General features: G+C 45.3%; 1 protein-coding gene across 1 annotated transcript in view; it reads right to left on the bottom strand.

The window, feature by feature from the left end:
- TRHDE (thyrotropin releasing hormone degrading enzyme) overlaps positions 1 to 15,028 on the bottom strand; it is a 367,175-nt gene that overhangs the window by 205,940 nt on the left and 146,207 nt on the right. Inside the window, exon 6 of the mRNA XM_030214836.1 lies at positions 2,294 to 2,448. Coding sequence (XP_030070696.1) covers positions 2,294 to 2,448 — 155 coding nt within the window. The remainder of the gene's footprint in view (positions 1 to 2,293; positions 2,449 to 15,028) is intronic.

Below are 15,028 nucleotides of genomic sequence, written 5' to 3'. Positions count from 1 at the left end.
GAAAAAAGAAACACATTGGTATTTACACCTGCCTAATCCCTCTGTTTCCTAAGCCGCTGAGTGAATGGGCATTAGCGCATGTCAGCCGCAAACATGGCTTAGTAAAATGCCTTACACGTCAAAGTTCCTACTGTAAGTTGTGCGCTCTGTAATTTGAACACGCAATTCAGAATAGCAACTAAGGGTAGTTACGTACGCATATGTTAATTGGGGCCAATTAATACCAATTAATACCAATTAAGGCCAATTCTAGCCAATAATTACTCCAATTATCAGCCAATTACTAAATTAAGTTACGCGTGCCACTGACCTTATTCTGTTGCTTGTGCATGCAAGCACCTACCACATGGTACCCACCCCCTGAGACCCAAAGCACCTCCCCCAAGGGCAGAAGGGTCAAAAAGACTCCCCTCCTCACAGCCTACCCCCCACTCCCCAGGCTTATTGGGATCCTTAATGTCTAGTCCACACCAATGCCAGCCCTCAAAACTGGTCATGAAGACCTCTAGTGGTAATATTGAGGTATGAGCTCTGGGAGGTCAGGTTTCCATATATGGGCAAAGTATCAACGCAAAATGCTATTTTGTATAAGGCGTGTGCCCTTAATAGAATAATGCTTAGCACAGAATTTGTTTTCAGATCTAACTTCTAGCACCTTTATTGAATTCCCTCCTAAATGTATAATTTCTTTTGAAAATTGACCCCGTAGATATATACAAAACAGGGGTGTAGCCAGACTTCGGCGGGAGGGGGGTCCAGAGCCCGAGGTGAGGGGGCTGAATTTAGCCCCCCCCCAGCACCACTGACCCCCCCCCCCCCAGCCATTATCGCTCCCCCTGCCATTGCCGACCCCCGCCGCCGTCAACTTTGACGACCCCTGCCGACGACCCTCTTGACCCCCCTCCCGCCGCCAACCCTCCCCCGCAGTCGCCTACCTTTGCTGGCGGGGCACCCCAATCCCCGCCAGCCGAGGAGGTCCTCTTCTTCCCGCGAAAGCTTCGTTCTGTTTCTGATGTCCTGCACGTTGTACGTGCAGGACGTCAGAAACAGAATGAAGCCTTCGCGGGAAGAAGAGGACCTCCTCAGCTGGTGGGGATTGGGTCCCCCGCCAGCAAAGGTAGCCCACGGTGATGGTGAGGGAGGGGTGGCAGTGGGAGGGGGTCCAGGGCCAAATCTACGGGGGCCCAGGCCCCCCCCTGGCCCCACATAGCTATGCCACTGATACAAAATGCATGTAGATTGCCTCAATGTGACTTTTTAGTCACCTAAAACCATCTACATCAATTTGGCAGCACTGAAAGGTGGTATCTCAGGGAATAGCAGTATTGGTCGGAAGAGGAAATATTATGAATCTGAGCACATAACTTTAATTTTCAAATGATAAATGTATAGTCAACTCACGTCTCCTAATGTTACACCATTGTTTTGAAATGGATAAAGTTATACACATTTATAGAGCTGCCTGACTAGCTGATATATTCAATCAAACGTAATAGGAAGACTTCTATACTGTGTGTAATTCTGGTTGCCGTAACCCAAAAAAAGATATATAGCAGAATTAGAAAGGTTCAAAGAAAGGTGATCAAAATGATTAAGGTGATGGAATTCCTCTCATATGAGGAAAGGTTTAAGAAGTTAGGTCGCTTCAACTTGGAAAAGAGACATGGGAGGGGGGGGGGGAGAAAAATATGATAGAGGTCTACAAAATCCTGATTGGTGTACAACAGGTAAGCGTATATTGATTGTTTATTCTCTCAAAAATGACTTAGGGGACACAATGAGGTTACATGGTAATACTTTTTAAAAGGAATAGGAGGAAATATTGTTTCATTCAATGAGTAGTTAAGCTCTGGAACTTGTTAGCAGAGGATATGGTAACAGTAGTTAGCGTACCCAGGTTTTATAAAAGGTTTGGACAAATTCCTGGATGAAAACTCCAAAGTCTGCTATTGAGATAGAAATGGGGAAAGCCACTGTTGTCCCTGGGTTTGGTAGCATGGAATTTTGCTACAGTTTGGGATTCCGGAATCTTGCTACACTTTGGGATTCCAGAATCTTGCTACACTTTGGGATTCCAGAATCTTGTTACTCTTTGGAATTCTGTCAGGTACTTGTGACTGTTGGAAGCAGGATACTTGGCTAGATGGATCATCGGTCTGCTCAGAATGGCTATTCTTATGTTCTTTTGCTTGAAAATTGGGTTATCGTGTGTGTACTCAAAAGAATACCCAGGTAAGTACAGTGCTGGAAATTCACCCCTAGACATTATACTTTTGGTCAGAATATTTCCCACCTGATGGCATAATTCATGCACGATGACCATGGTGACATCGAGCAAGTACGAAATAGAAGAAAGACCAGGGTCCAGCAGTATCTTCTGTTCCACAAACACATTTAGTCCCCAGTTCTCCATTGCGGCATAAGGATGTTTAGGCACGGCCAGTAAATCTAAAGAAAAAGAATGCAATGTGACATCAGCTACAACAAAATTTCATTTTCAGTGGTAATCCAAGCCAAAGACAGAATTTGTTATATATCAATAAATTCACAAAGCTTGCATTTTTTGAGAGCTTTCTGTGGGGAAAATATGGTATAGACCAGAAGTAGCTGAACTGGAATCTCTGGACAGGAGTCAGGAAGGGTTGCGGAGAGCAGCTGTGGATGTGGAAGAAAGGATGCCAGACGCTCTGGGGTGAGGAGGAAGAGGATGGTTTGTTTGATGCTAAGGAGTTCAGCAATCAGCACATCACTTGCAATTAAAGACCTATAAATGAATCCTATAAACAGAACCTAGATGACATATTCTCAGCGATGCCTCGAACAAAATATTCATACGAATTATTTCTGGCTAGTTGGAAAAGATGAGGACAATAGTCAGCTTGGTTATTTGGATCTCCTTAAGTGCGTTTCAGCCACCCCGTCCATTTAAGTCAGACTGATAAATATGTGGTCCTAATTTTAAATGGATAAGTTATCCAACACTGGACAATTCTATCAACTATACACTTAACAGTTACGCAGTGATTACACATGTATTTCTGTAGAATAATCCCAACCAAACAGCGAATCACAGCATAAGCATTTCCAACTTTTCTTTATACATTACTTTATACAAAAAAGGGGGAGGAAAAAGACCTGATGGAAACTTGTGGCAAAATCCACACTTTTTAGCGATACGATATGCACACAGTTAAAAATACTAATCATTGGTCAGAAAAATCTCTTTTTCTTTTGTCCTGCTGAAATCGAGCGACCATCTACTAGAACAAGACATTTTCTATACAAGATAAGTGACAGCCTATATGACACAATTATATGGAAGAAATGTCAACATTATGTTAAACTGCACTCTTAAATGATTGTTGCTTTATTTTTTTGTTTTGTTTACACTTATTGAGATTTTGAAGGAGGGGTTTTTTTGACTAATGATTAGTATTTTTAACTGTGTGCATATTGTATCATTAAAAAATACGGCTTTTGTCACAAGTTTCTAGGAGGTCTTTTTCCTCCCCCTTTTTTGTATAAAGTAATGTATAAAGAAACGTTGGAAATGCTTATGCTGTGATTCACTGTTGGGTTGAGGTTATCCTGAATGGTTTGAGTGAATCTGATCTGGTTGAGAGTATTTTCTATAGAATAATACCATATATGCAGGTATGTGTATACCAGTGGTGTAGCTATGTCCCCAGCTGAAGCCTTGTCCGGCACCGGTCTCCGGTGCCAGACCGGCGCTGGAGAAGATTTCAGCTGGCGGGGGTTGGGGACCCCTGCCAGCCAAGGTATCTGCTGCAGCAGTGGGTGGGGAGCGGGAGGGTGGGGGGGGGGCAGTGGCAGGGCGGCAGACCAAAACATGTCCCCACCTCGGGCTCTGGCCCCTCCCACCATGAGGTCTGGCTACGCCCCTGATGTACACATACACACCTCTATGCCAAAATTCTGCCTAAGTGCTACCTTACAAAGTGCATGTTTGACAGGTAGGGATACACTGGGCAGAGCATGGGTGAGAGTCTCACTTCCACATGTAACTTACAAAACACTGTAAGGACTACTACATTCGGTAAATTGAGAAAGCAAATTACAATAAGGGCTTGAAAACTCTATTTAGACTCTCTGTGATAAAGCATCTAGCAGGAAAATGTGTCTCAAATACTTCCTGCTACCAAGCACTATTCACATAATCTTGTATCAGTGGCGTACCAAGGGGGGGGGGGGACGGTGGGGGCGGTCCACCCCGGGTGCATGCCACTGGAGGAGGTGACGTGCGCCTGTCGGCTCCGTTCGTTCCGTGCTCCCTCTGCCCCGGAACAGGTTACTTTCCCCCCCCCCCCCCCCCAGCAGGTAAAAATGCACCCGGGGGGTGTCCTTTCGCCGGGGGGAGGTGTCCTTTCGCTGGAGGTGGGGGGATCGCGCTGCACCCAGGGGGGGGGCGCATCGGCGATCCACCCTGGGTGTCAGCCACCCTAGGAACGCCACTGTCTTGTATGTCTGTTTCCACCAATTCTCACAACTGGCTGCCAAAATGAAAACTGAAAAAACAGGAGGAGTTTGGTTACAGGAAAGGAGGGTTGGATTCAAACATCACGAAAAAAAATACTATAAAAAAATATCCACCACCCTGCAAGTCATTTTATTTCACCAACCAAACTAAAATTACTTCAATTTAGATCGCAACTGAATAGATATGAATGGGCAGGAGTGTCCATTTTAAGGAGCTTCAACGTTAGCTTCAGAACTTAGTACAAGAACAGTGCTGGGCAGATTTCTACTGTCTGTGCCCTGAGAACGGCAAGGACAAATCAAACTCAGGTATACACATAAAGTAACACATATCATGTAAAATGAGTTTATCTTGTTGGGCAGACTGGATGGACCATACAGGTCTTTATCTGCCGTCATTTACTATGTTACTCTTTGGGGTTCTGCATGGAATGTTGCTACTAATTGGGATTCCGGAACCTTGTAACTCTTTAGGATTCCAGAATCTTCAGAACTGTTAGTACAAGAACAGTGCTGGGCAGACTTCTACGGTCTGTGCCCTGAGAATGGCAAGGACAAATCAAACTCGGGTATAAAGGATCACATACCATGTAAAATGAGTTTATCTTGTTGGGCAGAATGGATGGACCGTACAACAACAACTTTGACCCCCCCCCCCCCCCCAGCGATGACCCTCTTGACTCCCCTCCCGCCGCCAACCCTCCCCCGCCACCTCCGTCACCTACCTTTGCTGGCGGGGGACCCCAACCCCCGCCAGCCGAGGTCCTCTTCTTCCGGCGCAAGGCTTCGCTCTGTTTCTGTGAGTCTGACATCCTGCACATTGTACGTACAGGACGTCAGACTCAGAAACAGAATGAAGGAAGAAGAGGACCTCGGCGGGCGGGGGTTGGGGTCCCCCGCCAGCAAAGGTAGGCGACGGCGGTGGCGGGTTGGCGGTGGGAGGGGGGGTCGAGAGGGTCGTCGGTAGGGGGGGGTCCAGGGCCAAATCTATGGGGGGCCCAGGCCCCTGTGGCCCCACGTAGCTACACCACTGCTTCAGACTTACGCTAGTATTTAAAAATGGCAACTGCACATGCAATGACCAATATAGAATTTGTGCTTAATGTACAGTATCCTGGCATCTAACTTTAGGACACCTGCAGAGAATTACCCCCATAGTGCCAAAGTAAGTCTGTAAGGATATTTAGGGGCCCTTTTACTAAGCCACGTAGGCGCCTATGTGCACCCAACACGCGTCAATTCAGAGTTACCGCCCAGCTACTGCGCAGCCCAGGCAGTCATTTTGATTTTTTTTTTTTTTCGCAAGTCCACTACACGTGCTGAAAAAGAATTTTTATTTTCAGGTACGCGGTGGAAACCGGGCAGTAATCGTCATTCTACGCGCATAGACCATCACTGCTCGGTTAATGCGTGAGACCTTACCGCTAAGTCAATGGGCGGCGGTAAGATCTCAGGCCCAAAAATGGACGTGCGCCAATTTATATTTTGTCACAAATCCATTTTCAGCACAAAAAGAAGGCCTTTTTTGCAGGTGCGCTGAAAAATGGACCTGCGCACATCCAATACATGGGTCTACACCAGCGCAGGACCCCTTAGTGGCATTATGTGTATACAGCTGCTTAATATTCTGCTCAGGTGCTTCGTTAACTTTTGTTGCTAGTCCACAGTGGATTGTCTAATGGTGTAAAGTAGAAAATATTATTTATCAAATCTAGACATCCAATTTTTAGTTCCGTCACCTCCATGTACCTACCATCTAACGCTGAACCAGTGAATTAATCTCCGTACACTCATTCTTAAATAAATTCTTTGAGACAGAGGTGCAATAATTTTGCAGTTTATCTTACACGGTGACAGGTACGATGACGGCATTCTATAAATATACACAGAGATAGATATAACACCTAGTCTAATTTGGAGACATTTAAAAAAAGAACTCACTGGGGTTCAAAAGCCTGCAGCATACTTCCCCTTTGAAAAGTGCCCTTGGGTCCAGATTTGTTACCTGATCTTTCTGCGCGAGGATTTTTATTGGAAGACAGCGTGCATAGATTTAACAATTGAAACCCTCCCTAGGAATGTCTCCCCGCAATCTAGGTAAAAGTGCACATTCCATAGAACATTTCACTTATAGAATTCCCTCCTAAGTGTTTTTTTGTGTTAAAGGGCGTGGCCTGTGCGGAGAATGAGCACACTACACTTACTGTGCGCAACTGACAAATGTGCTGTTAACGTGGGACCATTTACTTCTCCTAAATAGAAGGCACTAAGTCTGTGATTCCCAAACCTGGTGCTGGAGGCACCCCAGCCAGTCAGGTTTTCAGGATATCCACAATGAATATTCACGTGAGAGATTTGCATGCACTGCCTCCACTGCATGCAGATCTCTCCCAGGAATATTCATTACGGATATCCTGAAAACCTGACTGGCTGGGGAGCCTCCAGGACCAGGCTTGGGAGCCACTGCACCCAGTGCTCTTGTAAGCTCCTCTGAGCAGGGACCGTCCTTCTTTGTTAAATTGTACAGCGCTGCGTAACCCTAGTAGCGTTCTAGAAATGTTAAGTAGTAGTAGTAGTAGTAAGTACAGCGAGGTACCTTGCGCTAATATGAAAATGCTGGATACACCCCCATTGATTGCTCAAAATATGCAGCTACCATGCGGTCAAGTCTCGCATTAAGCTGTGATAATTGTACATTTTACTGCAATTTAGATTCACCAGATTTTACACTAGGGTGGTATAACATGGCTGAGCCATCCAGAGGAAAAGGTAGCAATGTGGTGAAGGGTTAATGTTGTAGGTAAAGTAATTTGGTTGCGATGGCTGGGGTGTGAGAATCACTTCCCCTGCTGTAAAGGACTAAAATACAAGCTGATGCATGCCGCTACCTTCTCCTACATGAGCACGCAGTTATGGAACGCACTACCTACAGACCTGAAGACAATCAACGAAATAACTATCTTCTGCAAATCTCTGAAGACATACTTCTTTAACAAAGCCTACAATGAGAACCGATAACAGATAACCTCACCAATATACCTCACCAACCCAATTAGTTATGAAAACCCCAGTGGCGTTCCTGGCCTGGATGGCACCCGGGGCGGAGCGCCCCCTTCCCCGCTAAATGACACCTTTGCCCCCCCCCTCCAGTGAAATGACACCCCCCTCGGGTGCACGCCACTGGGGGAGGTGCCGCGGCGCGCGCCTGCTCCGAGTTCGCTAAACTTCGCTTGCTGCAGCTCCCTCTGCCCCGGAACAGGAAGTAACCTGTTCCGGGGCAGAGGGAGCTGCAGCAAACGAGCGCCGAAGTTTAGCGAACTCAGAGCAGGCACGCGCCGCGGCACCCCCCCCAGCGGCGTGCACCCGGGGCGGACCGCCCCCCCCCCCTTGGTACGCCACTGGAAAACCCACCTTCTATAACTACCCTAATCTCTCCCTTCCTTCCTTCTCTCTTCCCTTACTTAAACTATGCGCCATACTACTTTATTTAAGATCCTGGAATGACAATGTCAACATAACCATGTAAGCCACATTGAGCCTGCAAATAGGTGGGAAAATGTGGGATACAAATGCAATAAATAAATAAATTAATAAATAAGGGAAAAGAAAGAAAGCAAATATGTAAGGGGAATTTAGAGCGAGCTCACAGTTCGTCGCAAGGCCAGGCGGGTGAAAGGTAATTGTTTGGCTGGCCCAGCCCCCCCCCCCCTCCTTTTCTTTAATGGGATTTGGGAGATGTTATTGGGGTGTTGAGGTTGATAAGGTTGAGGGTAGGGTGGCTGGAAGGAGAGAGGTGTTTGGTTGTCGCAAAAGGGGGGTTGAACAATCATTGACTTTATCTGTGTGAATTCAGTAGTACACAGTTGGGGAGTTTATTGAAAGGAAATTGGGAGTTCATGTGCGGTACCGCCATGGATTTGGGGGGGGGGGGGGAATGGGTTGGTTCAGCGGAATTGTGAACCATACCTTTGGGGTCATTGAAAATATGAAATGTCAGAATGAGACCGTCTAAGTGAGGTTTATTGCGGTATCGTTGAATTTGCCATTTAAGTGTTAAGAAATTAAAGGAGATTTGAATTTGCTGAATAAAGCTGCGGCCAATTTAATCCACAGTTAGAGTGAAGTGTTATTTATTTCTTTATTTAAGGATGTGAATGTTGTTAATGTAAGAGGGTGTGCGAATGCCTGTGTTAAGAAAAAGGGTCCCCCACTGCCGTCAGTTTTCAGACAATTAACTAGGGATGTGCTGGCCTAAACATTTCATTTATTTAGTTCCTCATGTCATTTAGGGGCTTTTATTTTCATTTCGGAGGGGGAGGGGCGGTGTCCTATTGTTCAAACAGCGCGCGCTATTGATGACTGTAAAAAATAAAAGCTGGGGAAGGTTTCGTCATTTCAGGTTAAAAAACAACATGGGAAATTAACTGGGATAAGTTGTTATTTACCCATGTAAATGGTTTAGAAAATAGCTTTCTATGGCCCTTTTACTAAAACGCACTGGGAAACGGGCTTAAACGCAGAACTTTCCTGGCAAATATTGAAGGCATTTTCCTATTACTTTGTTTCAGGTCATGCGCTAATGACCTTGCCTCCATTATATGCAAATCGCTTTCATGCATATTCATTGTGGATATCCTGAAAACCTGACTGGCAAGGGGTACTCCAGGACCGGACTTGGGAAACATTGCGCTAATGTTCACTTTTATTAGCATGCATTACCCGAGAAAAAGCTAACGCAGGAGCATGTACCATCTTTATTTAGGTGTTCCCACATTTAATTCTGGTCTATCCAGTTAGCACACCCTACTGCGAACGTGCTAGCTGGATAATGCTTCCATGCCTTTTTCCCGCCATGGTACACCCCCTCTCAAAAAAATAATAATATCCCACTGGAAAGATAATTCTCCAGTTAATGTTATTCTTTGGTGGAATTGGGTCTTGTTGTACAAAAGATATGAGCAACTGTCAATACGCTTTATACCTGGACCTACTAATGGTCCTCAGAAGTGGAAAACTTTGGATCTCTACGGTCTGTGCCAGAGCCGGTGGTGGGAGGCGGGGCTGGTGGTTGGGAGGCGGGGATAGTGCTGGGCAGACTTGTACGGTCTGTGCCCTGAAAATGACAGTTACAAATCAAGGTAAAATACAGTGGCGTAGGAAGGTGGGGGCGGGAGGGCGGTCCGCCCCGGGTGCACGCCGCTGGGGGGGTGTCGGCTCCGCGCTGGTGCACTGCCCTCTCTGCCCCGGAACAGGTTACTTCCTGTTCCGGGACAGAGAGAGCAGTAAATCAGCGCGGAGCAGACACACCCCAGCAACGTGCAGTCGGGGCAGATCGGCCCTCCCACCCGTCCCTCGCCGCAGGTATGCGCTCCGGGGGGTATGCGCTCCGGGGGGGGGTGTGCTCCAGCGGGAGGAGGGTGCGCCATGCTGCACCCGGGGGGGGGTGCGCAGCGGCGACCCGCCCCGGGTGTCAGCTCCCCTCGCTACGGCTCTGGTAAAATATACACAAAAAGTAGCACATACAAGTTTGTCTTGTTGGGCAGACTGGATGGACCGTGCAGGTCTTTTTCTGCCGTCATCTACTACATTGCTATGGTTTTTTTATTATCTATGGCTTAGCTACTGACCAATGGTTGTACTCAGCTTAATGTATACCATTGCATTGTAGTATAGTGCATGCTGTTTTTTCTTTGTTGTTTTTTTTTTCTGATTGATGTATTATTGAAAATTCAATAAAAATATTTACAAAAAATAAAAAATAAAAAAAATTAAAATTAAATATCCTGTGATTAATACAAGCTAATAGTCAAATTATCACTAAATGCTTTAACGCATTTTGCTACAAGTCTTTTTTCCCCACATTAAGAGGGAATTAAAAAGACAATTCTAAAAGCCATTTGGGGAATAAAATAGTGTATAACCTATAGAAATGGACTTTTAACAACTTGTAATGTAAAAACCCAAATGTAATCACATCACACACCTTGTCAAAAAATAACAGCATAAAGGTCTTATCAAATAGTTGCATTACAACGAAAATATCCATATTGTTTGATGGTTAAATTTACAATAAAAGGGGAGACAAGGATTTCAGATGGCTGAAGCAGAGACCAAATTGTGGACGTTTGAGCCAACTCATCTCCAATTCTCTTTCATCGGTCTTAAAAAAAAAACTTCCAAAATCTTTTATTATTTTTATTCAACCCTCATTTTTTTTGTATACACTATGGGGTCCTTTTACTAAGGTGTGCCGGAAAATGGCCTGCGCAGGTGTAGATGTGTGTATTGGATGCGTGCAGGTCCATTTTTCAGCACGCCTGCAAAGAAGACCATTTTTTTGGGGGGGGGGCGAAAATGGACGTGCAGCAAAATAAAAATTGGTGCGCGTCCATTTTGGGCCTGAGACCTTACCGCCGCCCATTGACCTAGAGGCAAGATCTCACGCGTTAACCGGGTGGTAATGGTCTACGTGCGTACAATGTCGATTACCACCCGGTTAGCGCCCCGTGCCAGAAATTTTACGGCGCGCTTAGTGGACACGCGTAAAAAATGAAATTATCGCCCGGGCCGCACGGTAGCCGAGCAGTAGTTCAAAATTGGAGCAATTTTTCAAAATTGGCCTCAGGGAGAATTGAAAACGCTTCCTAATAAGGGGCCCTTTTACGTGCGTGCAATACAATGTGCTACGTGCTAATGCGTGCTTATTAATAGCCTAATGCAGGATACAATAAAGCATTTTGCATTAGTTTTGCCACTGGTGCATGCTAATCTTGTGGTATTTGGGGGGGAAGGGGACATGTCAGGGGGACAATGGGTGTGATAGCACATGACTTCAGCATGCGTTAACTGAGTAACACCAACTTAGGGCCGGATTCTATATAAGGCATCTAAAAAATCCAGGTGGAAAATATTTCCACCCAAGCTTATTCTATAAGCGGTGCCTAGGTTTAGGCATGGTACGTAGAATATGCTTTAGTTGATATCCCAGCACCTAAAACTACGCGTGTCCATTTACACCAATAAAAACATGGCACAAATCCCAGTGCGTACATTTAGACACACCAGGTCATATTCTATAACTATGCGTGTAAATTTTAGAATGCCTATGAAACATCCATTTCCCCGCCTATAACCACGCCCCTATTTGCCTACGCCAATGGGGTAGCTACTATGAGGCCACGGGGGCCTGGGCCCCCGTAGATTTGGCCCTGGACCCCCCAGCCGACGACCCCCTCAATACCCCCTCCCAATGACCCTCTCAATCCCCCCTCCCACCATCAACCCGCCGTCGCCGTCTGCTACCTTAGCTGGCGGGGGACCCCAACCCCCGCCAGCCAAAGTCTTCTTCCTTTGTTTGATTTCTGAGTCTGACGTCCTGCACGTTGACGTCAGACGCAGAAACCAAACGAAGGAAGAAGACTTCGGCTGCCCCCCGCCAGCAAAGGTAGGCGACAGCGGGAACGGCGGGGGCGGAGGTCGAGAGGGTCGTTGGCGGGGGGGGTCAAAGGTGTTCGTGATGGTGCTGGCGGCGGTGGAGGGTGTCGGCAATGGCAGCAGGTGGGGTCAGCAGTGCCGGGGGGGCTAAAATGTGCCCCCTCACCTCGGGCTCTGGACCCCCTCCCGCCGAAGTCTGGCTATGCCCCTGGCCTACGCACTTTAAAATTTAGGTGCACTGAATTACAGAATACACTTAGCAATTTGTGCATATAAATTCTCATTATTGTCAACCAATGCTCATTATCGCTTGTTAAGTGCTGCTAACAATGCTGATTGGCTTGTTAACAAGTCAGACACAGTGAAGGTGATAAAATTATTTATTTATTATCTCATTTATACCCCACATTTTCCCAACTGCGTCAGACTCAATGTGGCTTATATCGCACCGCAGAGGCGGACGCCAATGCAGTAAATTAAGCTAATACAACATTAAACCTACATAAGAAATAATGGGGAGGATGGGGAAGGGACGGAAGGAACAGGGAAACCAGGGGAGAGGAGGGAAGGGTGGATGTGTCCAAAATTGTCATTAGATTGATGTGTATCAAGCAGTGGAGACACATGCTGAGTCCTTGGGGTAGGCTTTTCCAAATAACATAGTCTTAAGAGATTTCCTGAAATTTAGATGGTTGTGGATGGTTTTTATAGTTTTTGGCAAAGAATTCCATAGTTGTGAGCTGATGAAGGAGAAGGATGAATCATATGTGGATTTATACTTAAGCCTGTTGCAGTTTGGGTAATGAAAGTTTAGGTATGTACGGGATAGTCTTAATGCATTCCTGGGTGGTAGGATGATTAGATTAGCCAGGGAACAGTAGACAGCGAAGGTGATAAATAATTGAACAGTAGACAATGTTCAATGTATTGAAGCTTTATTGTAACACCCAAGACTCGACATGAGTTGTGTTTCGGCCAAAAGAGGCCTTCCTCTATGAAGTGTGAGCAGCAAGTTATAAGACATATATATCTCACAGAAGCTAGTTAAGAATTCCATACATCCAACAGAAGATTCCTGAGGAAGGCCTCTTCTGTCCAAAACACGACTCGTGTTTCGTCTTGGATGTTACAATAAAGTTCAATACATTGAACATTGTCTACTGTTCAGTTATTTGTCACCCTCACTGTGTTTGACTTGTTTCCGTGACTGCAAGGGTTGCTGTTCTTGTGTTTCTTTCCCATGGCGATTGGCTTGTTAAGCCAATTAAGTTGCGTGCGCTGTTATAATGTAATGGTATCAGTTTATTACTGAAATATGTAGCATATTTGCTGGATTATATATACACCAATATATTTGTGTATCTTTTAAAAATATATATTTGACACTGCAGCAGAGAAAATAGGCTCATTCCAAAAGCCCTCTTCCCTCCCCCTTTGGGGCCTCACCTTGCCTTTTCTCATTCCTCAAACAAAAGACTTAAGACTGCTTTAAAGTTTTAAATTGACTCTATTCCTCTGTCCTCCCACCTAACAAAAGATGGACTAAGGTGGGCACCTGAATAAAACAAAGGACTCAGAGGAAGCATAAACAGGACATTTGCTTGTCAAAGGTATACCTGCCCCTCCCATCAGCTTCCAGACATGTGCAGAAAGGAAGGACTTGTAATGTGTATCTGCCCCAGAGACTGAACAGGACATCAAAAGACATTTGCCAGCAAAATCCAGACTGTAAGTCTCGTGATGTCATACCAACTCAGGGGTCGTGTGCAGACCAAGATACCACAATGCTTTGCAAATGCTCAGGGGTCGTGTGGAAACCAGGAAATCAGGACAAAGATCCACATGGCATATGCTCCTGCAGATTGCAAGATATAAAAGGACAAGCTGTTTCCCAAGACTCAGATTCTCTTCACTGCAAGCAAGTCAGATTCTCTTCACTGCAAACAACTCAGATTCTCTTCACTGCAGCAAGGCAGATTCTCTTCACTGCAGCAAGGCAGACTCTATTCACTGCAAGCAAGTCAGATCCTCTTCAACCCTGATGCCTTGCTCCTGAAACATGTGCTCATCAACCAGCTGAACCACAGCATGCTTGTAACAAGGACTTGTGAGTAACATAACTTTTGATCTAGACCTGCTACTTTGTTCTATTTTTATGCACAGATTACCTGTAAAGATTCCTCTTAAAACCTACCTCTCGTGTGCAATTGTATATTAAATCAATCTTTTTGAAGCTAAAAATATGGTCTCTTTGTGTTCTGAGTATATTGAATATATATATACTTAATATATTTAATTTATTGCAATTATCACCTTTGGTGATTGGTGGAGAAATTAATATCCTAAAACGTATAAATACAGCGCTTGCTCTTAAATTATAAACAGTAGTGAGTTGCTCTCGAGCTCTTTCCCCAAAATAAATCATTTCTTCCAACATATTAATTGCTGGAGAAGTGGGTAGAATTTCTTGTAACAATAGAATCTGCTTGGATTTTGACCCGGAATGCTAAGTGCACTATATAGAATCCAGGGGTTAACACCTAAATAGGAGACAGTAAGGATTCCCGCATTAATTTTTTCAGTGACCGCACACTAATGTTAACATTAGCACAAAGCCAGAAAATGACATTTATTTATTTACTGCATTTGTATCCCACATTTTTCCACCTATTTGCAAGCTCAATGAGGTTTACATAGTAACCGTGATGACGATCGCCAGTTCCGGTATAGCAGATTCAGAGTGTCAATGTAGAAGGTTCGTGTAGGATAAACACATCAGGGAATAAGGAGGAAGGGTTGAGTTGTGATCAATTCGAGTCTTAGTTTCGTTGTGTTGTGGGATCGAGGCATTTAAGTTGCTGAAAAAGGCCGAACTTACGGCCACACTAGAAATGAGCCCTAAAGTTACTTATTACCTTTCACCAGAAATCACTGCGGAAACCCAGGCCAAAGTACTGGCCTGCCTATCCGACATTGCTGCCTGGATGTCCAACCATCACCTGAAACTAAACATGGCCAAGACGGAACTTATTGTGTTCCCACCCAAACCCACTTCTCCTCTCCCTTCACTCTCTATCTCAATTGATAACACCCTCAT

Source organism: Microcaecilia unicolor, chromosome 9 (genome assembly GCF_901765095.1).
Source record: "Microcaecilia unicolor chromosome 9, aMicUni1.1, whole genome shotgun sequence".
NCBI lineage: Eukaryota > Metazoa > Chordata > Amphibia > Gymnophiona > Siphonopidae > Microcaecilia > Microcaecilia unicolor.
This window is presented reverse-complemented; position numbering and strand designations above follow the sequence as displayed.